The following is a 27,033-nucleotide window of genomic DNA, read 5'->3' as shown; positions in this document are numbered from 1 at the left end:
GATACACACTCATCCCCCCCCCCCCTCCCCCTCACCTTTTTTTTTTTTTTTTAGACGTGTCCCTGGTGGTATTTTTTATTTTTATTAATTTTTTTTATTTTTTTTTTTTTTACAAAGCTGGTTCGATATGTTCTTTGGAGACATTAGAGGGTCCGGTTGTGCGTGCTGGCCGGTCACTCAGTCACTTGTATCGGGCAGTCGGAGCTGCTTGTCTGGGGCGGATGACTCCGTATCCCCAGTGTCCCTTTGACAAACACGGCGACCTCGGCTCCCGTTTTAACAATACGACATTGTTATTAGGGTGTAGTATGCGCTACTACTATGTCAAGTCACCACGAGGTGACCGTTTGTCGGGCTTGTTCCTTTGTCAGCGGCGAGTGTGCAGACATGTCGCTTGTAAAGAGCTCATTCCGCGAAAGTGACTTTTTAATTGGACGACTGGTCGCTCACACTTTGACCAACTTGACGCCTTTAGCGTCTCTCTCTCTCTCTTTCCCCCGCATATGACACGTCTGTAAATCTTCGGCTCGAGGACAAACGAGTGTTATTACGGCTATATTTTCGCTAGCGAGCGACTGCACTCTCGCGGAGTCGGCGGAAAAAGGAAACGCGAAACGCCACGGAGCAGTTTGCATTAAAAAGCGCTATTCTTCATGTTGGCTTTTAATGGCTCATATAAGTGCGGGTGGATTTGGATGCGCTGCTTGCGTAAAACGTCCAAATGAAACGCTGTGGTTGTAGCCGACTGTCAGCCACAGAAATGGCGTCATCCGCTGCTCTAGTGTTGGGAGTCGGTGCGGTGCAGACTGCACGCTGCCCCCACCGTGCGTGTGTGTGTGTGTTTGTTTGACTCAAACTACAGTACTACGCTGTCGTTACATTTGTGCAGACAATTAGTTTGGTTATGTGTGCCCTTTGCTCCCACCAGGCTGACTGACGGACTACAACACACAGACAAACGTACGGGTCATTACATAAACGGCTTTAGGCGACTCGAAATGAGCGTGATCAGCCTGCCACGGCTTACATTGCAACACCGATCACCGATACACAGTATTGTTGCAAGGGAGGGGGGCGTGGGGGTGGGGGGGAGTATGTGTCCCACCAGGCGCCACTTTTGTATTTGGAGGCGAACCAAGTGCAACCGCAAAGCTGAAGAAAAACGGACACATGAGGAGGGGCAGGGATGTTTGCACGTTGCCCAGGTTTTCCCCAAGATGGAGAAATGATGTCATCATAAAACTCGCTGAAGTTGTCATGCCTAACACCGTTTGAAATCTCTTTCAGCCTCAGATCCGCCACACTGGTCACCTAGAGGACTCGTAGGGAGATGAAGGTAGGCGCTTCTCACTTTTTCTTGCATGTTTCTTTCACTAGAGTGTCATTTGATTACAGTGAGCCTTTTTCTTTCTATAATAACTACGGGACAAGCACAGCGTATCTACTGAAGTTGTTACAGTGGAAGCTCTTAAGTCGAACCGTATACCAATTCTGTGATGTTGCACCTGCCCTGCGATTCACTGGCGACCAGTCCAGGGTGTCCCCCGCCTCTTGCCCAAAGTCATCTGGGCTAGGCTTCAGCTTTGATCCTAATGAGGATTAGCGATATAAGTGAGCTCGGGGGTGTTCTGCGTCTTGCTCAAGGGCACCTCAGCAGTTGCCAGGGAGCAGAGTAGCATCTCTATGACAACTAGTTGCAATTTCCGTGTGTCTGCAGCGGGACTTGAACATGTTCAACTGTTTTTCAAACCCCATGTCCCTAATTAGCTCCACTGTGTGTCAATATAATAAATTACAGTGTAACATTGTTAAATGTCATAAAAGTATAAACATAAGCTAACAAGGCTATTATGATTGTGTTAGAAAAAATACAGCACTTTTTAAACACCTTTAATGAAACTTTTTAAACACCTTTAGTGGAAAGGTGTTAAATGTCATGTCACTGATGTACTGTACCTCATGCTTTTAATTTTTTGATATTAACTGTGACACAAATGTAAAATGTTAATGTTAATAATAATATATGCTCAGTCATCCACATGGATACTAAAAGAACATGGACACCACCTGAGTTTTTGTCTTTTATATGTTCAAGAGTTGAGGTTCTGCTTCTTGTTGCTTTCATGAACAGCCAGAGTGTGAATTTTCACTAAACGTCATTGTTGGCGCTTTTCAAACATAAAGGGGCAAATACATTATTGATGAAAGGAATGCATGAGTTGCTTAGCATGATATTGCTTTCTGAAGTGACACTATTGTTGTGATATGCTTATTTAAGGCCTACACGAGTGTTGCATTTAGGAAAACAGTTTTTAGGAATTAACTCATCCAAGAACAAGGTGATTATATTATCGTAGAAATATACACCAAAGTAGCAAGTTTTGCAATGTTGTTAAACCTACGAAAGTGCAGGCAGGCATTCTCTGGAGTGAGCTGTTATGCAACACGCACACACGCGCACGCACACACACAGTGTAGTATGTATGCCAAGCCAGTATTTGGCCATTGTTGTTTCGAGACAACACAGATTTGGCTTGTTGGAAGATAGGTAAGGATTGTACAATACTTCAGCTTTGAGCTTATCTAGAGGCCTCAAGTTTTGACATTTCTAAATGTGATTATTTCGTGCATAACAGCCATTCCAGCATCGATTAATGGCGTTATGTTGATGATGTAAAGGTACTATTGCAGTGAAAAGCATTACTAAGGGAAGAATGCACAAGTAAATTTGGCACACACATAATATTTTTTCATTCTTTTTTCCTGGCGTATCTCTCTTCCTGAAGTATTGTTTTTTTCAAATATAAGACTATAATGCATGCTTGACTGACCTTTTTGCAGCTACTACCTGTATGTATTACAGTACATCTGGACATGGTGTGCAATTCCTATTTGAGGGTTAATCAGCAGAAAATGTGCATATAGTCAACAACCAGCACTATCTTCAATTACTTTTTAGAATTTAATGAGAAAGCGCACTCCTTTGCCTAACTTTGGAAGATGACTGGATGTTGTCTGTGTTACACAGTGGTTGGAAGTTGCTGTGCACAGTTTAGCATCATCTCACTAATTTGAGTTGTACTACTACCCTGAAACAACATGGGAATGTAAATGCATCTTCCCGTAGTATTTAGGTAGCACCTCGCTAACCATTCACACAAAGACAAAATACCACAGCAGCTGAGTCAGGTGCATTGCATAAGCATTTATTGCTCCGATACTTGCTAAACTGAGGTCCTGGGAGACGTCTCGCGTGATGTGCACAATGCTGGTTGTAACTGCCAAGTTTGATCAAATTTCAGAGGCATAATTCTCTTTTTCTTTGACAATTGTAAAACCCCTTCCTCTATATTTTATTTCACAGGAACTTGGAAGAGACAAGCTATTAATTTTACTTATCATTAGCAAAATAGTTGCCTTTTAGTCATATTTGAACCTTTTCATAAACACGAAAAAAAAAACAGTTTTCAGCAAGCACCTTATTTTCTATTGACTTGGTAATAGTAAGTTAAAAATGACTGACAATTATGCTACGAGGCTAACGTTTTGTAAATGGTTTGCCTCCCTAATGCCTCTAATGTATTAACATTGTTTAATTCATTAATTGTGAAGTATTGAGTCACATCTACATTGTCAATTCTTTCTTTGGCATACTTTTGGAAGTTATGGTCACTCAAAGAAAATATTGTATTGTTTATACTATATCCTTTAGCACTGTTATAAAATAATTTCCTGTATGTGTGTAACCCCTGTAAAAAGTACACCCCCGGGTTCATTTACCCTTGTCTCCAGATTAGTATATTTTCATTTACATGTCTGAATTCCTATTGTGAAATATGTTGAGATAACTATTGTGGGTTAAAATAGCCACGAGATGGCACTTTAGGTATGTGCTATGCAGCAAATACGTACTGTGCGCGTTGCATGTTAGGATTGAAATGCTCCAGCTAACCCGATGCTAGCGAGGCCACAAGACATAAGAAAGAGAAGTTGATGATAGTTTTGGGGAAAATGTTGCTTTGTTTTTCATTTTGATGAGTCAATACACATCTAAAGTTGTATTAGAATATTTTACTGTGCCATTTCTAGACGTTTTGTTTAATGGAGAAAGGTTAAAATATGCCTAATGTGGGCTAATGCTGGTGATTTGTATACATTTTGTTTCCCGAAAGTACATTGTATGAATTATGTTTAAATTCAAGAAAAAAGAAAGAGAAGTTGATGATAGTTTTTTGGAAAAAATATTGCTTTGTTTTTCATGTAAATGAGTCAATACACAGCTAAAGTTGGTGTCAAAGAGTTCCAAGCCGGATTGCTTTTGATTTTGTTTACACGATCGAGGACTCCGGTGAGCGTACATGTTAGCAATGCTACGTTGCTAGTAAAAGTGTAATGGACATATTTTATTTACAGCTATGATTGAAAATTGTTTGAAAAGGTTATTTGTCCTATAAAACCAACCGGAGTAAGCAATGAATGTTCAAAAATGTTGTGGTAGTTGAAAATAGTGAGTTTTGAGTCTTTGATTGCATATTTTCCATATAAGGCCTAGAAATGTTTACTGTGCCATTTCTAGACCTTTTGTTGAATGTAGAAAGGTTAAAATATGCTTAATGTGGCCCAATGCTGGTGATTTGTATACATTTTGTTTTCCGAAAGTTCATTGTATGAATAATATGTTTAAATTCATATTTAGGTAATGGGAAAAAAATTGCATAAATGTGATGTGAATGGGAAAAAGATTCATGAAAAAACCCCATTATTGAATAGAGAAAAGAGGTCTAAAAACTTGTGTAAAGTTATTTATGAATACTGTTAAAAATATAATGATGTCTGAATAGTTTATCATTACTTTTGTGTATCAGTATTTGAAGTTAAACGTGAGTTAAGAGAAATGGTAAATATAATACTGTACAGTAACTGATGATGGATCAGTAAATGATGATTTAATAGTTAATTGTAATTCTGCTATGACAGATTAGTTTTTTTGAGTGCTGGATCTACATTCTGGAGACAGTGTTGAGTCCGTCTAGGGTCTCTGTCTGATGCAAGGCAGGGTTAGAGGATTCAAAATCTTCATCCTGGCGGCACGGTGGACGGCTGGTTAGAGCGTCTGCCTCACAGTTCTGAGGTCTGGGGTTCAATCCCCGGCCCTGCCTGTGTGGAGTTTGCATGTTCTCCCCGTGCCTGCGTGGGTTTTCTCCGGGCCCTCGGGTTTCCTCCCACATCCCAAAAACATGCGTGGTAGGTTAATTGAAGACTCAAAATTGCCCATAGGTGTGAATGTGAGTGTGAATGGTTGTTTGTTTATATGTGCCCTGCAATTGGCTGGCAACCAGTTCAGGCTCCAGCACTCCCCCGACCCTTGTGAGGATAAGCGGCTCAGAAAAGGGATGGATGGATGAAACCTTCATCCTCATCTTCACCATCTTCCTGGAGATTCGTACCTGAACTAAGAAAAGCTCTAAATGTGCAGAAAAAACATGTATACAACACACATATACATTCTACCCGGGTAGCCCTCACACATTACACACTGACAAGCAAACGAACATCGAAATGTGTCTGCAATAAGCTGTGAAGGGACAATTTAAGGTCGTCTATATTATATAATTGTAATTCAAGTTCAAATTGTGATTGTTTATTTTTTGTTGTTGCAAAAAAAATAAAAATCTGTGTTCAACTTATTACTAACCCGTCCCTCGCTTCCTGAGTTGAACCTGATTACAATGTTGATGTGGTACACACCGGTGTTACATCATTCCTTTTTATGGAGAGCCAGCCAGGAGCGAGGTTGAACAGTATATATATATATGTGTTAAATGTATATGTTAAAGCTGGATGTTTTGAACACACACACACACACAAAATCTTATTTACTTGAATATTCCTGTTAATTATCATTTAATTTGACCTTTGACTTTAAATTTAATACAATGGCAGATTGTCATGACAAACTGTTACTGTGTGTGTTTGGTGCTACTAATTGCGATGCAGATCAAGACGTAATTGAATCCCTTGAGAAATATGGCCCAATAGCTGGAATAAAGAGAGTGCAAGATACAGGACAATTAGATGGAGAAATTGTCATCGTTAAAAAGTTGGGATCCAGAAGAGCCAAAATTGAGCCTCTTCTCCCAAGAGAAGTTGCAAATGTGAACAACCCAGGTATAAAGTGGCAGGTAGACTTTGTTCCAACACATACTTCATCTACTGACCAAACCCCAGCTGTCTTGTGCATGTCCTCTACTGACTCCAGTATCAGGAGTGACTGATAAAGGCGCCCACTCAGAAATTAGTAGAAGAACAAAATCTGAACATGGGAGAGGTTTACTCCCAACAACTACTATGACATCCAAGAATCTGGTACAATAAAGAAGAACCAAAAACTAATTAGCAGTATAAAAAAACCTAACTGAGTAATGAAGTAACAAACCTACCTGAAATACAACATGTTGTGGTGGAACATGTGATCAAAAGTCAGCCCAGTAACTCCAAATGGATGAGGACGTTCTCTGGTAAAATACCCAAACTCACAGGAGAGGCAGATTATGAGACATGGTTTACACATGCTGAGTTAATGTTTAACGATGAAAGTCTTTCTGTTGTTCAATGGAGAAAAATACTGCTGTTCAACGGAGAAAAATACTGCTTTCCCCAGCTTCAGATGTGGTACGGCAGCTTGGTACTTCAGCCCATCCTAGACATTACGTGTAGTTGATTGACTCTGCATATGGACTAGTTGAGGATGGAGAAGAGGTGTTTGCAAGGTTCTTGAATACTAATCAGAAACCAGGGGAAAAGGTATCTGATTATCTTCAGAGACTGCAGAGTGTCCTGTGCACTGCTGTGAAGAGAGGTGGTGTAAAACAGGTGAATGTTGACAGACACTTACTAAAGCAGTTCAAATGTGGCTGCTGGGACCACAGCCTAGTCTTACAGCTGGAACTAAACCAATTAAGTACCTCCTCACTTTGCAGAGCTGTTGCTTCAAGTGCGTACTGAAGAGGACAGGATAGCATCCAAAAATGACACAATGCAGCGTCACTTTGGCTCCACTAAGACCAAGCCATTTGTAAAGATTCAATCTGTGTCTGACATGTCTCCCTGTGATTCCAGTGCCAGCTTACTTCAGTCATATATCTCTGAAACTGAAAGTCTGTGAACACAAGTAGCCCAGTTACAAATGCAGTTTAACAGCAAGAAATATAAAAAAACAGAAGAAACACAAAATTAAAGCTGCCATATCGCCAAATAACTTAACTGCACCAGGGGCCGAAGCACAGGCTCATCAAGTGATTCCGCAGAACACACTCACTTCAAGATCCCAACCAAAAGCATGGTTTTGTTTTAAGTGCGGTGAAAATGGTCACATCGCCAGGAACTGTGACAAGCCCATGAACAAAGCCCTTGTAGACCAAAACTATACAGAACTGAAACTCAAGCACGATGAGTGGAAGGCAAGACAGTCTTTAAACTTGACCAGGTTCCAGTAATGGGACGTACCGGAACCAAGGACACAATTAAGAGTCCCAATTCAAAATGGAAGTGCGAAGCTCAGTGTCCACATGCCTCTGCTGATGCCCACCGGCTTACAAGAGGTTGGTTGGGACGTGGCATGTAGCCAAAGTCACAGTTGGCGGAGTTCAGCGAGACTTTCTAATAGATGGAGGCTCACAGGTCACAACCATCACCAAATAATTTCATGAAACCCACTTACCTTAGCATCCCATTATTCCCATAGAGGACCTCTTACACGTAGATGGAGCAGCAGGCCAAATTGTCCCTTATCTCGGCTGTACTGAAGTTGATATAGGGTTTCCATAACACTTTATAGGGGAGCCAAAGATGGTCACAACACTGTCCCCGATCTCAAGGCAAGTGCAGAAGTTCCAGTACTTATTGGCACAAATACTCTTGACATCCTATATAAAGGATTTCATGGAAAAACTGAAATTTCCTCAGACTGTGAATATGCCCCAGTTGTCAGACATTTGCAGCGCATCTACTTAAGCAAGGCACACCAAAAATTGGTCAAGTGGGCAAAGTGAAACTACAGTCTAAAAGCACTGTAGTCATTCCGGCTGGAAAAAAAAAAGGCTTTCAATGGCCGACCCAGACACTTGTTCACTGTTCATGGTGCACGTCTTCTGGTAGAGCCCCCCACTGAGTCTAGACTACCAGGTGGCTTGACTTTCTGTAGCTATGTCATGGCAAGTCCACGCCAGACCTCCTTTAAGGTCCCCATTCTTCTCAAGAATGAGTCAGCCCATGACATCCAAATTTCCACCCATCGAGCTCTGGCAGAACTCTGTGTCGCTATCCATCACCTTATTAAGTGCCACTAGCGACGTTAAAGAGGACTCACAAGGCTCAACACAGAAAAGTACTTTGGCCCATTGTTTCACAGCTGGTCAAGAAGAGCATGAAAACTTAATCAAGTTTGAGTTTGCTGATTCTCCTTTATCAAAGGAATGGAAAGACAGGATTACCATGAAGTTGAATTAGATTCCCGAAGTCTTTGCCAGAGGAGACCTTGACTATGGGCACACGACTGCAGTGAAGCACAAGATCCGCCTCACTGACCCGAAGCCTTTCAAACAAAGGACAAGGCCCATTCATCATTCATCTGATTATGAGGCGGTTCGTCTCCATCTGAAAGAGCTGCAGATGCAAACATCATAAGGGAGTCAGACAGCCCTTTTGCTTCACCAATTGTGGTCGTGAAAAAGAAAAATAGACAAATCCGCCTATGTTTTGATTACAGAAAACTGAACAGCCAGATAATTAAAGATGCTTTGCCACATATCGAAGAGGCGTTTGCATCCCTGACAGGAGCAAAGTTGTTTCCTGTCATGGACTTAAAGACAGGCTATTATCAATTAGAAATGGAGGAGGATAAACATAAGACCGGCTTTGTCACGCCGATGGGTTTTTGAGAATTCAGTAGGATGCCACAGGGGGTAACCAATGCAAGCACCTTCTAGCGAGTCATGGAAAAGTGTATGGGATCACTAAATCACAAAGAAGTGCTGGTATTCCTAGATGATTTTTCGATACTCTAGAACAACATGAAGACAGGCTTTTCAAGGTGCTCAATCGATTGAGAGAGTTCGGTCTCAAATTGTTGCCAGAGAAATTCAATTTCTTCAGGAAGACTGAGATACCTTGGACACATTGTCTTAGAACATGGTGTAGAAACCGACCCCCAAAAGATTGCTGCACTAACCACATGGCCCCGGCCGAACAACATCTCCGAGTCGTTCCTTGGTTTCACCGGATACCATCAGAGATTTGTAAAAAATTACTCTGCAAGATTGCGAAGCCCCCAAATAGCCTAATAGCTGGGTATGTCCCTGCTAAGAAAAATAAACATGAGACTACTTACAAAGGTCAAAAGTGATTCTCCAATGTTGAATTAAAGAAGCCTTTTAAGGATAAACGGACACCCTTCATGCGAGGAGGCATTTAAAACTCTCATTGAACGATTGACATCAGCGCCGGTGTTGGGATTTGGTGACTCCAAGAAGCCATACATACTCCACACAGATGCCAGCTCACATGGGCTGGGAGCTGCCCTGTACCAGCAGCAGGATGGTAAAATGAAAGTTATTGCATATGCCAGCCGTGGGTTATCCAACTATGAATGCAGGTAACCCACGCACAAGCTTGAGTTTCTCAGCCTCAAGTGGGCAATCACAGATAAATTTCCGGATTACCTCTATGGAGTGGAGTTTAGTGTCCTAACAGACAATAACCCCCTGACCTACATTTTGACTTCTGCTGAACTGGATGCCTGTGGCCTATAGGTGGCTTGCACATCTGTCCAAGTTCAGTTTCAGCATCAGATACAGGGCTGGAAAAATAAATCAGGATCCAGATGGCTGTCAAGACATCCACATGCCCTGCAGAAGTGGATGATAGTGCCGCAGTTGAGGTAAGACGAGTGCGGCAGTTTATGTCCAAGGTTTTGAATGATAGAAGTGAGGAAACTTTTCTAAAAGATGCTGTCAGAGCCATTTTTTAGAGACATCAGATGGACAAACTCTCTTGAAATGGAGGAAGGACATTGTCACTCACCTGCCATTGTGGAATGTCTGGCGATGGATGCAAGTGCAATTTCCTTTGAATATGCCCAAGCCGACCTGCTTCATGGATCTGCCATACTTCCAAGAATGTCTCAGCATGATTGGGCGGTGGAGCAGAGAAATTATCCCACAATCAACAGAGTAATAGACATTGTTCGAGCAGGATAAGGAGAGAGGGAGGTCCAGTTACTGCTCAGTGTTCAAGACCAGCTGACATTACAGGATAAAGTCTTGTACAGGAAGTGCAAGAATGAGAATCAGTCTACCCTTCAGCTCCTTCTCCCTAAGAAATATAGGGACATGACACTGGTCCGTCGCCATGATAACGTTGAATTTAGTACATGCACGGTTTTATTGGCGAAAGATGTGTTTCGATGTTGAGGATAAAATCAGGAGATGTGAAAGGTGCCTTTGGCACAAGGCGAGAGCAGAGAGTACTGCCCCTCTTGTCAATATTAAGACCACACTGCCACTGGAGTTAGTGTGCATGGACTATCTATCGTTGGAGCCAGATGGCCGTGGCATAAAGAACATACTTGTGATAACTACCACTTCACAAAGTATGCTGTTGCAGTACTTACTCCTGACCAGAAGGAGAAGACTGTGGCCAAAGCACTATGGAATAATTTCTTTGTACACTATGGCATACCTGAACGCTTACATAGTGATCAAGGCCACGATTTTGAATCTGCCGTCATTAAAAATCTGTGTGATCTTCTGGGAATAAAGAAATCGAGGACGGCACCTTACCATCCGTGTGAAATCCTACTGAGCGTTTCAACAGGACTCTGTTGGCGATGGTTGGAACCCTTGAGGAAGAAGACAAAGTGAGGTGGCGTGACCATGTTTAGCCATTGGTCCATGCTCATAACTGCACGAAAAATGACACGATTGGATTTTCCCCATAACAATTAATGTTCGAGAGACAACCGAATCTGCCTATTGATGTGGGGTTTGGACTACATCCCGAAGGACAGAAGAAAGTCATGCATAGTGAATACGTGAAAACTTTCTGGGAAACACTGGAGGAGAGTTAGAGACTGGCTGTCGAGCACAGTGATAAAACGGCACTACGCAACAAAAAGAGGTACGACTTAAAGTTCAGGGAATACACTTTACAAGTTGGAGACCATGTCCTTGTGAGAAATGTGGGAATTCGAGGGAAGCATAAACTAGCTGATCAGTGGAGTGAAATGGTCTACAAAGTGGTGAAACACATTAGTGACTTTCAAGTGTATGTACTGTCTCCACTCACCTCTGAAGGCCCGGAGAAGACATGACACCAAGATCTGCTCCTACCTTGTGGATTCCTTGTGCCTTCAGAGTCAGTCGATGCCGATTAAGTCCGCCAGAATGTCCAGAAGACATCCGCCAGAACATCCCAAAGGAACCTAGTACCTGAAGTCGAGGAGGAAGAACATCTGCCTGATGGTGATGAAGAAGTGGAATTACAATATCCATCGATAAGTCAAGCTGGATTCACTGTTGTGCATGACATGCCCAAAACTAAGACCAGACCTTCCCTGCACCTGGATGTAAATCTAAAAGGGTCAAATCTTAACCCGACTGCTAAGGAGTTCTATCCCCAGAAACTGAAAGGAGTGGAACACTCAATCACATCCCAGATCCCAAGTGCAGAGGCAGATGTGGAAATTAACTTACCTGCTGATCCCTTGCCTGTGGAAAATGTTACTTCACCTGTGGAGAGGAATTACCTATCTTTGTATACTTGCCGGATGGGACAAGGTTACCTGTGGACGAAACACTTACCTGTTCATGTACCTGTCAATGAAGGTCACTCATTACCAAATGAACTAGATAATAACAAACCTGAACCAGAAACCGATAACACAGAATTGACCCACCAGAATGAGGGAAAAACAAAAGATGACAACAAGAGAGAGAATGTTACAGAGGAAATTGGATTGACTGGTGCTAGTTCTGCTCAGAATGGAGGGTCAGAGTCTAGATGGCCAGCTAGAACTAGAAGAGAGCCTGACAGGTTGTCATACAAAACCCTTGGAAACCCTTTGACCCTGGGCATGCGCTCCATAATTCATAGTCTCAACCAAGTTTTCACAGAAGCCTTCGATTTTCTAATGTACCAAGTTATTCATATTTCCCTTACACTATTCCAGTTATGGATGTTTGAGTGGGGGTTGACATGCAGAGAGGCATGCCAATTAAGGGCAGATGGATGTAAACCCTGTAAAAAGTACAGCTCTGGGTTTATTTACCATTGTCTCCAGATTACTATATTTTCATTTAAATGTCTGAATTCCTAATTAGTGCCTATTGCGGGTTAAAATAGCCACTAGATGGCACTTTAGGTATGTGCTATGCAGCAAATACGTACTGTGAGCGTTACATGTTAGGATTGAAATACTCCAGCTAACCCGATGCTAGCGAGGCCACAAGACAAAAGAAAGAGAAGTTGATGATAGTTTTTGGGAAAATATTGCTTTGTTTTTCATGTTAATGAGTCAATACACATCTAAAATTTTTGTAGAAAATTTTACTGTGTCATTTCTAGATGTTGTGTTTAATGGAGAAAGGTTAAAATATGCTTAATGTGGGCTAATGCTGGTGATTTGTATACATTTTGTTTCCCGAAAGTACATTGTATGAATTGTGTTTAAATTCATATTTAGGTAATAGGAAAGAAAACACATAAATGTGATGTGAATGGGAAAAAGATTCATGGAAATAAAACATTGAATAAAGAAAAGAGGTCTAAAAGCTTGTGTAATGTGATTTATGAATACTTTTTTAAATGTCTGAATAGTTTATCATTACTTTTATGTATCAGTATTTGAAGTTACACCTGAGTTAAGAGAAACGATAAATATAATACTGTACAGTAACTGATGATGGATCAGTAAATGATGATTGATAATTAATTTTAATTCTGCTATGGCAGATTTTTTTTTAGTGCTGGCTTTACATTCTGGAGACAGCGTTAATTCTGTCCAGGGTCTTTGTCTGAGGCAAGGCAGGGTTAGAGGATTGTAAATCTTCATCATCATCTTCACCATCTTCCTGGAGATTCGTACCTAGACTAAGATAAGCTCTAAATGCGTAGAAAAAACATGCATACATCACATATACATTCTACCCGGTAGCACTCACACATTACACACTGACAAACGAACGAACATCGAAATGCGACAGTGGTACGCTGTGAAGGGACAATTTAAGGTTGTTTATATTATATATCCATCCATCCATCCATTTTCTGAGCCGCTTCTCCTGATTGAACCCCGGTCCTCAGAACTGTGAGGCAGACGCACTAACCAGTCTTCCACCGTGCCACCCCTTATAGTATATATTTAGAATAAAAATTGTAATTGTGATTGTTTATTTTTTGTTGTTGGAAAAAAAAAATCTGTGTTCAACTTATAACTAACCCATCCCTCGCTTCCTGAGTTGAACCTGATTTACAATGCTGAAGTGTTACACACCGGTGTTACATCATTCCTTTTTATGGCGAGCCAGCCAGGAGCTAGGTTGACCAGGTTAGCCATATGTTAAAGCTGGATGTTTCCACGACCCGAATGAGGATAAACAGTATAGAACAGTGATTACTGACCAGGGTGCCATGAGTGATCACCAGGGGCGCTGCAGGAAATTGTGCAATTTCACTTAATTTGTCTGAAAACTATTTTTACACAAATATATCTTGGCTCATCAATCTATGCCAGCAATATATATTGAAAGGAAGAACAATCAAATGTTCTTTAATTATATGGCAGACAGTACAAGAATGAAAGTTACGTATGTATGGTTCTATGAATCCTGAATGACCGCCAGAAGGCAGTGCTGAATATTCCTCTCTCGCAGTTCAAGTATGCATACCAAAAAAGTCACGAGTGACAACCGCCCCCCCCCCCCCCCCCCTCCCCTCAACAGCCGACAACAGGTAACCACCAATGTTGACCCATGCAGGCAAAACGGAGAAGCTCCGAGTTGAAGATAGGTAACCCGACCCGTAATCGAGACGCTAAAGCGGCCAGAGAGATGGCATCATCATCCTGAGCAAACACTGGCACGGGCTGGGGGGACTGTCACAACTGTGGAAGCAGTATGGTGACTCTTCCAGGAGGGACCTCCTCCCAATCAATATTGCATGAAGACACTCCATCTCAGATGTGGGCTGTGCCCCAGTCCTCACCATCCGAGAGGTGCCTGATGCATTGGCAGCCTCACAACGCCGTCTCGATCGTCACAGCTGAAAAGAAGGCAGCCTCCTAGAGGTAGGGATGCAACCGCCATCCATGCGCTGATCTCCAGAAAAACTCTCACCAAGAAGGTCAGGACCGAGGCATCCTGGACAGAAGGCCATGGCCACCAGTGGCCTCAAGGAGGGCACCAAAGGCAACACAACAGTGAGAGTCTTCCGTTGTGAATGGCCATATAGGACCCCGTATGCGAGAAAACTGAGGGAGGGGGGTGCACACGCCGCATACACAGCAGAGTTGCGCAGCGCTAGCAGACGTGGGGCGCGCAGCAGAAGCAGTTTATGCCCAACACAAGACCAGTAGTGTTAGAGTGACAAATAACATCGTGTAAGCTGAGGAAAGGGGGGGGGCGGACGAAACCTAATCAACAAACGAGAGACACGCAGCACCAGCGCCAGTGCCAACAACTTGCGCAGCACGCGAAGGCAATGGTAAACACTGATGTGGCAACCAAAAAGCCCACGTAAGCTGAGGGAAGGGGGCACAGATGCCACTTATTCAACATACGCTAGCACCAGCGGCTCACTTAGCGTAGCCACAACAGCGTACGCTGGGAGAGGAGGTGCGAACACTGCTATCACCAGCAAAGGCCACAAATAAATGCATAAATTAATTAACCGAACGGACAATCAATGCCAATAAGTCGGGGAAGTGGCCGACTAAGCCCAGCAGATGTGGAATCATTAAGATGAGTCAGAGTCGATTAACTCGGGTGCCAATTTTAGGCAAAACGGACAGTCCTTCAACAGCCACTCAGCGGCACACGCACGAAGGAGCCTCCTTTGAAACAACCACTTTGCGGCACCTGCGGTAACTAGTCTATCTGTGGCTCACTGTAAAAGGCCGCAACGGCGTAGGCTTGGAGAGGGCGTGCGAACGTCGCCCAGGCAATCAAAGGTCATGAATCCATAATAAAGAAGTCCACCGAACAGACAATAAGAGTCAACTGAGCTGGGAAAAGGTGCGCAAACGCCATCTAAAGCCAATACAGGTGGGATAAAAAAACATGGTAGCGTCAAGCAGCCTTAGCGCCAACACTAGGCTAATGAATAGCTACTCTGTGACACGGGTGGGAACAACTCTACCTGCAGTTCACTATGAGAAACGCAACGCCGCAGTTTGGGTGAGGGCACGCGAACATCGCCCTCACCAGCGAAGGCCATGAACAAAAGCCAATAAACCCCACCGAACAGAAAGCAAGAAGTGTCTCAAAGCTGAGGAAAGGTGAACGAATGCCACCCAAAGGCCGTAGAGATGGGATAAACAAGCAAGGCAGGGTTAGGAAGCCTGACTGCTAATCCCAGGCCAACCGGATAGTCAATAGCTATACAGCAAGATGTGCGGTGACAATCACACCCACAGATATGCATTGTTTTTTGCACTCTGTATTTTCAAAAATTGTGTATTAATAGCATACGCGTCGGCATTGACATAACAGCAACCCTCATGAAAATCGGTTAAAAAACGAGCAAGTTCCAACTTATTTTCAGTTTCTAGTCATTGCATTCCATGGGAACGGCAACCTTCCCAACACAGCCACCATGCTGGCGCCCTAGTGTTCACATCTATGATCACACCAGCGGAGGTGGGATGAACAGAACCAGTCATAGAGACAAGCAGCCTAGACGCAACAGCCAGACTAACTGGATCGACAAACAACAGTTGCATTGTGGCACGCGTGGTAAGTATATACCGCAAGCGTCTCACAATGAAAAAACGCAATGACCTATGCTGGCAGAAGGGGCACTGACACTACAGTCACCAGCAAAGGCCACCGTTCAAAGTTACAAACCCAGCAGTGCGGGGACACCACATCGGCGGCTCGCTTTGAGAAGTTGCAGCGCTGAGAGATGCGAACGTTGCCTTTACCAGCAAAAACAAGGTGAAACAAACAAAATATGAGACAGAGGTAAGTAGCCTGGGCAGTAACACCAGGCTAAGTTGGATAATCAATAGTTACGCCGCAACACGTGCGATGGTGCAGTACAATTCCATTCCGAAGAACAGATAGCGTCAACAACTTACCTTAGTTTCATTGGGACAGGTTAGAGAGTAGTTCTACCACACCAGGTCTCAAACAAAAGAGACTCCACTGCGGCGTCAAACAATTTCTCAACACAAACCAAATCATGGTTGCAGTCTTTGGAGGACAAAGCGTCGCAGCTCCGACTTAACAGTCACAAGGCTTCCAGCAACGGGGAAATTATGTCTGATAGAGAATTCTTATTTTTCTTCAGTTGCTCGATTTGGGGGTATGGGAAAAGGCACACGAGAAGAAAAGAGGAACTGATCCCGTGTGACACCGGAACTTATACTTGTTCCGGGTCACCGAGGGAAGTCACACGTGACTTTTTTGGTATGCATACTTGAACTGTGCATGCGCGAAGGGAATATGGCGGTCACCAGGGATGAAATAGAATCCTTTGTATCCACCTGTTGCCATTCATATAACAGAATAAGTTATGCTTTCCTGTGAACATATCAGCTTTATTTTCAACTAAACAGGCCCAGATTCCTCGCTGTGCAAGTCCAATTTTGAGTTAACTAAAATAAGCTCATCATTACTATGATGTGTATTATCGAAGTACAGTATATTTGTCGTCTTGTGCTGTAATCTGTAAAATGGGTAAATATAGGTCGGGAAAGAAAATGGATGAATGGATATTATCAGTGTGTGTGGCTTAGGTTTTACTTGAACTTCAAGTTTCACTCATTGATGTCACTCGTAAATCACACACGTGCGTTCATTTAGTTTTTCGTCAATGAGCACAGTAAAAATGAAATCTTCCATCACTGACTGTGCAACAGCCCAACATAGTAAGTCTCATTCATTCTCTGCAAAACCTAAAGAAAAAAAAATACTTGGAGCAGGAGATTGAGCATGCCCTCAGAGATTCATAATGAGGTTTTATGTAGACTTGTGTATATCATTCACTCATGTTGGTGCTTGCAAAATGATCATTCTACTTGCAGTTTCCCTCATGCTTGAGCCATTGTTGAATTGAACGAGAGGGTTAACTGAATATTAAATTGAGTGAAAACAAGTATTCTTTTTTGTATTTTTTTTAATTTAAAACCTTATTCTCACATACAGTTATTCATTAAAATATATAATGTTTAAGTTCATCTTCCTGTTTGCAGCTTTGCAGGAGAAGTAAAAAAGACAATCGACCCAATTTTGATTGTTATTTTAGTTTCTCATCCAAACTGTTTCAGCATTTTCCATGCAACTTCTGCTGAAACACCGGTCACTTGGTTTACTGTGCACAAAGAGGTGATTCACAGCAGGATTATTTTACGTGCTAGAATGAGAGGGACTGTAATTCTTTCCTCCTGCTTGCCTCTTACATGTTCTCTTTGTACTGCTTACTGTAAAAGCATCACGCACCATCAAGCAATTCAATCTCATTATAGGTATTTGAATCAAAATACTGCAGTTATTTTTTCTAGGTTTACACATATTGTGAAATGTTATTGTTTTAGTCCAATGAGTCCTTTTATCTAACCAAAATCGTTTTGAGTGTAACCTAGAATTCTTTCAAGCAGCCTTGTAAGGATGTTAGCACTGGTAGTGTAATGGTACATGCTGCTTCCTTTGATGCAAATGGCATGGGTTCTAGTCCTAAACCAAGATTTTAAAAAAACGGGTGGGTAGTATCAGCAACGGCATCCGATGTAAAAACTGTGCCAAACAAAAAATGGGAATAACTCTGTGCTGACCCCTGATGGGACAAGACGAAAGTCACAACAACAAAAACCTTTGTAGGGTGAAAAATCTAATGTTCTCATAAAATTTAGAACTCACCTGCATACTCTGAGCATATGGGGTAACTGTAAATTACTTCTCTGGTCGTCGTTAGTATATCTCTTATTGGCCTTTATTAAAGGTCCTGTATTATGGCTATTTAGACTGCCATAGAGTGACTCTCTAACATGGACTGTAGTATAAAAGTGGCAATTTCATTAAAAAAACACACCTTGATTTTGTCATACGAGTGTCCACAAAAGGCCACTCTAACAGCTAATTCTGTGCGACCCAGTTTTGTATCCACTTTGTCCGTATTTGGCTAAGACCGCCCCCTTTCTTCTGATTGATTGCGTCCGTGTAGAAGAGCACACGTGTTTGTTATGATGACAGTGCTTCCTCGGTAGAGGAAAAGAAAGGCGGCGCTCTTACGTAGACAAGAGAAAGCTTGTCTCTTTTTACTTACTGATTTCAGTCATCTGCAGAAAAACGTCTGGAACTCAGGAATGCGTGGATGATTTCAATTCATATTTCACGTTTACTCAGGCACCATAGAGACAATATTAAATCTCAAGTACTAAAAAAAGTTGTTTTGGGAAAATATGTCCTCTTTAATAAATTTATCAAGCTCATGCACAGACATTTTTGGGGGCAGGTGCTCAAGCCAAAAAAAGGGGACCCATCGGCAAAATTACTATGAAGAAAAAACAGTAGTATTGAACTTACGTGTTTCTTTCTGTAAACATAGTTAATAAAACAACTATTAACAAAGGAGGTGAAGGGTAGCTATAGTAAAAAATCTACACACCCCTGTTCAAATGTTAGGTTTGAAAATCAAACAACTGAGATAACATGGTTGCACAAGTGCACACACCATCTTTTAAACGTGGATGTGGCTGTATTCAGATTGAAGCAGTCACCTTTAAACTCCTGTTAAATATGGGTCAGCACACACCTGACAGTGTTTAAAGTGCCTCTAATTACCCCACATAAATTAAGGTGGGAGTATATGTACAATTGTACCAAGGACTCAAATAAATGCCCCTCAAATATATATTTTTAAAGTGGTGCTAAGCAGGCCCAAAAATGGCATGTAAATTTGTCACACCACAGAGAAGAGTAATGTAAACAAGCCTGCCAAATTTGAATGAATAAAACAAATCGCTAATTACGGTATATGAAATCAGTTTTCAAAACTTGAATAATAAGGGCCACCTCTCTCAGACACTGTGGGCGTATCGAATGGATGCGTTAAAAGGAATCAAACATACTGAGGGGGTGATAGCTTATACAATGTAAAATCACGTTAGGAGGCTCAACTTCAAAATTGAATGGTTATTGTGGACAATAATTATAAAAATAAGCAGACAAGTCAACTTACCCTCGTTGTTGGTGACATAATGTCACAGCCAAACACGGCACCTGATGACACCTGGTAGGAGGAAGCCCAGGTAGTTAGACAGTCGGCACCGCCCCATTCACTAGTATCAAGTTACCCACGAAGCCATGTTGTCTCTGGTGAAAGTTTACAAAACTATCCGTCGTAAAATATGCACTGCAGAGTCGGCTGGTGGTGTTGCTTTTCAGCTCGCCATCTGCGTTTGTCTTTAAAAAGTCAATCCGTCGCTTTCTAAAAATTATTTTCCTACTTTTTTGGCCGCTTAGAAAACATCACAGAGTTGTTCTGTAAATTGAGGAATCCAGCAAAGAGGCATTTTCGGGGTGTAGCCATTGTTAGCTTGCTAATTGCAGGCTGGAGTGGTAAATGGGCCTTGTTATGGATGCTAAGCATAGCTAACTCACAACTGAGCAGCCAAACAAAATGAGATGAAGAAAAAAATGGGCTGCAGCAAAAAGGGCACTTTTTTCATCTGGGGCAAAAGGGCAGGTGCTTGAGCACCACTTGGGGTCTACTGTTTGTGTGAATGTGGCTGAAATTTACTATAGCTTGTGTGAGTTTCCATTTTTGGTTTTATTGTTAAAGCTGCAGCTTTATTTCAAATATGATAACGATGACAGTGAATCCCTAAAAGAGAAGGGAGCGAATGGGTAAAGTGAGTATTAGAATTCGCGCCAATCCCAATCCTTAGCCCTTCCTCTCCGTTTTAGCTCTTGGTTTTGCACGTGCACGTCCCAATATCTAGGGTAAGGGCTAAGACAAAGGGGTGTATAGCCTTTGAAATCAAGTGTGGTTGGGAAGCTTACTTGAACAATAGTCTCTCCACTTGAAACCGAGAGATATGGCACTCCGCTTGCTTACAAGACAGCGGAACGGACAAGGAAGTACATAAATGTAAGTGAGCATAATTATCGATATTCATACTAATGACAGTCATGTTTTTATCAATGTAAATACCATTCATGTTTTGGGAATTGTTGGTAAACGTCTCCTTATGACGAGCTCGCCCATCGCTAGTCAACCATCAGACTTCAAATAAATTCAAAGAAAACACACTTCACTACAATGTACTACAAAAATTTATAATAGTAACATTCATTTGACATGACATGGCATCCTGGAAATGTAAACAACTGTCGTGTCTGCCTACGACACAGCCAGCAAGAGGTAAGGGGTGTTGACGTGTCGTCCCAATCCCTAGGCCATTTAACCCTTCATCTTGACCCTCCAAACGAAGGGCTAAGGGGTAGAATTGGGATAGACCCTTAATACATGTAAATATACAGTATCTCACACTTATTCAACTGTCTGATCGTTTACTAACTTAGTGACTTGATGAAATCTATGGTACTTTATTTTACAACCATTGTAAAATCCCTGTGCTGATTTGTACACTGGTGTCAAAAAGTGCCCCCTCCCTGATTTCTTATTTTTTGCCTGTTAGTCACAGTTAAATGACTGAAATATTAGTCAAAGACAACATATGTAAACACAAAATGCAGTTTTGAAATGCTTTTATTATTAGGGGAGAAAAGAAATCCAAACCTAGATGGCCCTGCGTGAATAACTGAGACATCTTAATGATCCCCAAGACCTTTGGGAAAATACTCTGAAGAAGAATCATTTTTTATCGTCATGAACATGGATGCATGCACACGAAATTTGTTCTCTGCATTTAACCCATCACAGTGAACACATACACGTTAGTGGAACACACTGGAGCAGGGTCAGCTGAAGCGCCCGGGGAACATTTTTGGTTTATCGGTGTCTTGCTCAAGGACACCACAGCCGTGAGTCCGGGGGATGTTGGCAGATGGTCCAGTCGGGGTCTTGAACCTAGGTCCCCCACGGTGGCAGGCGATGATCTTAACCATTGGGCCACGGCTGCCCCAATGAGACAAAAGTTGAACTTTTTGGAAAGCGTATATCCCATTACATCTGGTTTTAAAGTAACAAAGTATTATAAAAAAAGAACACCATAAAGTGTGGTGGTGGGAAGGTGATGGTCTGGGGATGTTTTGCTACCTGAGGACCTGGAACCATAATAAATGGAACCATGAATCTAACAAAAAATCCTGACTAATATCTAAATTTGTTTGATGATGAGAAACATGGCGGCACGGTGGCCGACTGCTTAGAGCGTCAGCCTCACAGTTCTGAGGACCCGGGTTCAATCCCCGGCCCCGCCTGTGTGGAGTTTGCATATTCTCCCCGTGCCTGCGTGGGCTTTCTCCGGGCACTCCGGTTTCCTCCCACATCCCAAAAACATGCATTAATTGGAGACTGTAAATTGCCCGTAGGCATGACTGTGAGTGCAAATGGTTGTTTGTTTCTATGTGCCCTGCGATTGGCTGGCAACCAGTTCAGGGTGTACCCTGCCCGATGACAGCTGGGATAGGCTACAGCCCGCCCGCGACCCTAGTGAGGAGAAGCGGCTCAGAAAATGGATGGATGGATGAGAAACATTTAAGTGTGACGAACATGTCAAAAGTCAATAGAGCGCATTATACATAGGTGTAGAGGTTATGAAAAAGCTGTACACTTTCATTCCAATATGCCACCGCCCCCTACAGGTTATAAAAAAGGTGTAGCCTACACTTTCATTCCAACATGATGCGTATATATGACTGCATATATATATATACATATATGCTCATAAGTTTACATACCAAGGGAGAATTTGTGAATAATTTTTTTTTTAAAATACAACTTATGACTGAACAACAACCATCATTAATTTCTTCATGGTTAATTTTTGTTGAATAATAATGCTTTTCTAAAATGCTTGACAGTTTAATTTGAATCCCATTAAAATAAAATTAAATGCGTTTCGCCTGGTCCTTCATGTTATCTTTAAACAATTGTAAACATCTTAGAAATTCGGCCTGTGTAGTCAAACATATGAGCACAACTGTGTGTTTTCTTATTTACTAAATAAAAGTAGGGCTGTGAATTTCAAAATAAGAGCAAATAAATAAAAAGTATTACGTGTTTAAATAAAGTGCTTCAGAATAATTATTTGAAAGCACTAACAAAATACAGATAATACTTCATGTTTTGATCATATGGGTAGCAGCAAAATCATGCATTGTAAAAATGCGTTATACACAGGTAGAAGGGTTTTCCAGAATTTTGAGGTCAACTTTAAGGGTGCGAATTATACACGAGAAGTACTTTGTTAAAGCAAGCTTGGCGTCATTGAAATATACTGATTGGTGACGTATTTACTAGAGCTCCGACTCGCCGTGTAAATCCCCAATCGCTATTCGCATTGACAGTAACTAATGAATAGTATATCACAATTAAATCACTTGTCATTGTCCAACAAATAAAAAGTACAATTTGATTATTTGAAAACTGTCTATTGCCCCCTAGTTAAGTCTTGGTCGCAAGTTTTTTTGGGTTGCAGATTTTGTCACACCATAAAAGGCAGTTCACGTAATTTGAGTGGCGACCCCAAAACGCTTCTTTAAAATGGTTTACTTTAACCAGGATGCCTCGTTGCATCGTGGCCGTGGTTTATTTTAAGCCGGTCTCTGTGGCGTAAAATGCGTAAATCCATGATGGCAGGCAACATCTGCTTCTGTTAAGCCAGCTAGTTATCTTAGCTGCTGTTTAGCGGTAGCTGGCTGGCTCTCATCAATCATCTGCCACAATGTGTAGAATGAATCTTGCATAACATCATCAAGTTAATCTGCCGCGGTCGCAGCCATGAACATCCATTCAGCTCTTTGGGCATGGCAAATGCCTTGTTCCGAGGCTACTGTACAACTGAAGTAAACAAAGAAAGTTGCCGCATGGCTTCGCTTCATTGGAGCTCCTGTCAGAAGAAAATACGTGCTTTCATTAATTTTCATTTGAATGTGAAAATTATGATTTAGGATTATTTTTTTGCGAATTAATTGGCAATCATTCGTTCATAGCACAAGTATTTACACCTCTGTTTGCCGATACAACACAAACACATCAAAATTACTTGATTTAAATCCAAACAACAGTGCAAGCATAAACACCTTTACAGTGCCGTGAAAAAGTATTGCCCACCTTCTCAAATTCTTATATTTTTGCATAGTTTCCCCACTTTGTTTACGATCATCATATATAACACAAGTGAACATAAAATGCTGTTTCTTAATGGGGATTTCATTTATTAAGAAAACAAAAGTATTCAGTTACCTGGCCATGTGTGAAAAAGTAATGGTCCCCTAAACCGAATAACTGGTTGGGCCATCATCAGCAGCAACAACTGAAATCGAGCTTTTTCAAAAACTGGCAACGAGACTTTTACCAATCAGTGGAGATATTTTGGCCCAGTGTTCCTTGGAGAATTGTTTAAATTCAGCAAAAATGGAGGGAGTTCGAAAATTAGCGGCCTTTTAAGGTCATGCCACTCCATTTCAGTCGGATCCAAGTCTGGACTTTGACTAGGCCAGCCCAAAACCTTCATTTTTTTTTTTAAGCCATTCAGAAGTTGACTTGCTGTTGTGTTTTGGATCGTTATCCTGCTGCAGAACCCAAGTGCGCTTTCAGCTTGAAGTCACAAACTGACTGCTGAACATTCTGCTTCAGGATTTTCTAAAGAGCAGAATTCATGGTTCCATCAATCCCAGCAAGTTTGTCCAGGTCCTGAAGGAGCAAAGCAGCCAAAGACCATGACACTACCAACACCATGTTTGTCTGACGCAAAGACCATGACACTACCAACACCATGTTAGTCTGATGGTATGATGTTCTTTTTCTGAAATGCTGATCGTAAAAGACGGCATACTGTGTTGTCGGAATAAATGTCATGTAGTGTTGCCGCTGCCTGCCCGAAAAACGGCAAGATTTGATGGCAATAGTCTGACATAGTGCAATTGGGAAAGACCAAATTTGTCTTGTAGTCTGATCCAGGCATAAGGCGGGCCTTTATGTTCTTTTTGGTCAGCAGTGATTTTGGCCTTGGAACTCTGCCATGGATGCCATTTTTGCGCAGTCTCTTCCTTATTGTTGTGTCATGAACTGATCTTAACTGAGGCAAACGAGGCCTGCAGTTCTTTAGAGGTTGTCTTGAGTTCCTTTGTGGCCTCCTGGATGATTCATTGCCGTTCTCTTGGCGTAATCTTTGTCCTGGGAAGGTTCACCACTGTTCCACGTTTTCTCAGTGTGAGGATAATGGCTCTCCCTATGGTTCGCTGGAATCCTAAGGCTTTAGAAATGGCTTTTGTAACCCTTTCTAGACTGATAGATGTAAGTTACTTTATTTCGCGACTGTTCTAAAATTTCCTTGGATCATGCCATTTTGTTGCAGCTTTTTTAGATCTTTTGTCTTAGGTGATTTTGTCCGGACATAATCTGTTTAAATTATTTTTTGATTGAACAGGTCTGGAGATAATCAGGCTTGGGTATTATCATTGAAAATTAACCAAAAGTGGTGATTAGACACAATTAATTCATGCTTTAACAGAAATGGGGTGGGGGGTAATTACTTTTTAAAATTGGCGGTGAGTTGATGATTAAATAAACAAAACAATTGCAGATCTGTTACCCTCTATTAAATCAAAGGGGGTCAGCGGGTATTGGAGCGGTGGGGGGTGGGGGAGTTAGCCAAGGCAAATGGTATTTAATTACCGTATTTAAACCTATCAATTCTGTCATCCCCTACGCTGGAATTCATTATTACAACTGAATAGTCGCTTCGATATGACGTACTGTAGGTGCCCCCTTCTATGCGATCATTCTACAACACTCTACAACTGTTTTATTCTGTTTTAAAGGACAGCAAGTGGGGAAAAAAGATGGCTTCTTCGGGAGAGGCAATATTTTAAATTTCCCTATTATTGCTGCGTTTTGTGCATGCATTGCTAGGGCTAGGGCTGTCACGATCGAATATTTTTAGAATCAATTAACCTATCGAATAATTCATTGAATAATTCAGTAATGATCTGATATGATGCTATCTTGGCGCGTCTCGTCCTCATATAACACTATACAGTACGTTCTAACTACCAATGGTAGGGTAAAAAAACAAAGCTTATCTTAAGTTCTTCGAGCTGGTGTCCGATATTGTTTTCGGTTTGGATGTTGGATCACAGTAGAAGTTGTATTCCTCCTCCACTTTGTAGTAATTACATAGGACTTTATTTGTAACCCTTTTTAATTTAAAATGATGATCCCGCACTTTCACCATTATCCCAACGATGCGTTGTCTGCAAGACGTCGTCCGTCCGTGTGGAAAACATGGACGGCTGCACGAACATACTTCTAGCGGAGCGTGGAGGCAGAAATTTTGCGTCGACCAAATTTTGTAGTCGACCTAGCCGAGTTAAGCCAACTTTTTTTTTCTCAGCCCTAGCTCGCGCGATATGAAGTTAGTTTATTTTATGTCAGGCACTTTGTTGGGCAGTTAAGGGGTCCTCGGAAGGACGTGTGAATTTTGTTCGCGGAAGATCATCGAAGCCTGTTATCAGCCAGAAATATCCCAGGCAGTGCAATGCAGGGAGAGTGAGTCATTCCCTATTATTGCTACGTTTTTTTGCATGCATTGTTCGGTGGGTGTATTTTATGTCAGGCACCTTGGAAAGAAGTTTTAAAAAAAATCTATCGAACATATTTAATTTAGAATAAATTAAACCAGAGATCCTTATGATTATTTTCTTCTACAAAAACGCTAAACAATATGTTTATAGGTAGCTTTTTACAAATGGGATACAAGGAGCCACGCTCCACCGAATGTTTGGTAAAATTTCCTGTATGTCATTTCCGTGACTTCATTCTCGGTACAGCACCAAGTGCGCCAGCATGGTAAATGAAAACGGTATTCACCAAATATGAAAAATAAAATACTGAAAAATACAGCAAGATGTTAGAAGAGCTGAATGGCTTACTCAGCATTGTATCATCACCTCTAGTAGTGTCACTGCCCGATGTTGAAACTTGTGGAATTATTTAAGTCTCATTTTAGCATCTTCACGTGGTTTGTTTAATGAGTTTTGTCACTGTAAACACAGCCATATCATTAATCTGTCACTTGAAATATACACGGAAATAGACAGTCTAAAAAAATTGGCTATCGACAATAAATTCTGATTGTGCACTAGAACCTTCTCTGTAAATCCAGACTGAGGCTATGTGAGGTATCGCAATAATCAATCTAGTTTATTTTATTAGGCTTGAAGGGCAACAGTGACCAGTGGCCGTACAATACATTAATTAAATTAATCCTCTGTGTGTTAGTTGACCATTTCTGTGTGTTTTACATTTACACGTATTTTCATCATCATGACATTTCCAAAAATGTGCTTCAAGATTTAGAATCCATTTAATCTAATGTGTACTCATCCAAGTGTGGTGATGGTGATTTACTCAAATATTGATACATGAGATCAGATGTCCACATGACTGCGATGATAAAATGTGTGCTAGATGGTAGACAAAAGCAGTGTGCAACGAGATTACTTTATGTTAAGTCAAGACAACTGGAATCATTCTTGAATTGGACAGCAATACAGAGAGACAACTGGAATCGAGAGAGAGAGAGGGAGAGAGGGAGATTATATTACTGCAGTTGAGCACTTTGGTATT

General features: G+C 41.6%; 1 protein-coding gene across 1 annotated transcript in view; it reads left to right on the top strand.

Moving 5' to 3' along the window:
* Nucleotides 1-27,033, top strand: part of arid4b (AT-rich interaction domain 4B) — a 71,096-nt gene that overhangs the window by 763 nt on the left and 43,300 nt on the right. Inside the window, 1 exon segment of the mRNA XM_061689407.1 lies at nucleotides 1,288-1,336. Coding sequence (XP_061545391.1) covers nucleotides 1,331-1,336 — 6 coding nt within the window. The 5' untranslated portion in view covers nucleotides 1,288-1,330.

Source organism: Phycodurus eques, chromosome 11, assembly GCF_024500275.1.
Source record: "Phycodurus eques isolate BA_2022a chromosome 11, UOR_Pequ_1.1, whole genome shotgun sequence".
NCBI lineage: Eukaryota > Metazoa > Chordata > Actinopteri > Syngnathiformes > Syngnathidae > Phycodurus > Phycodurus eques.
This window is presented reverse-complemented; position numbering and strand designations above follow the sequence as displayed.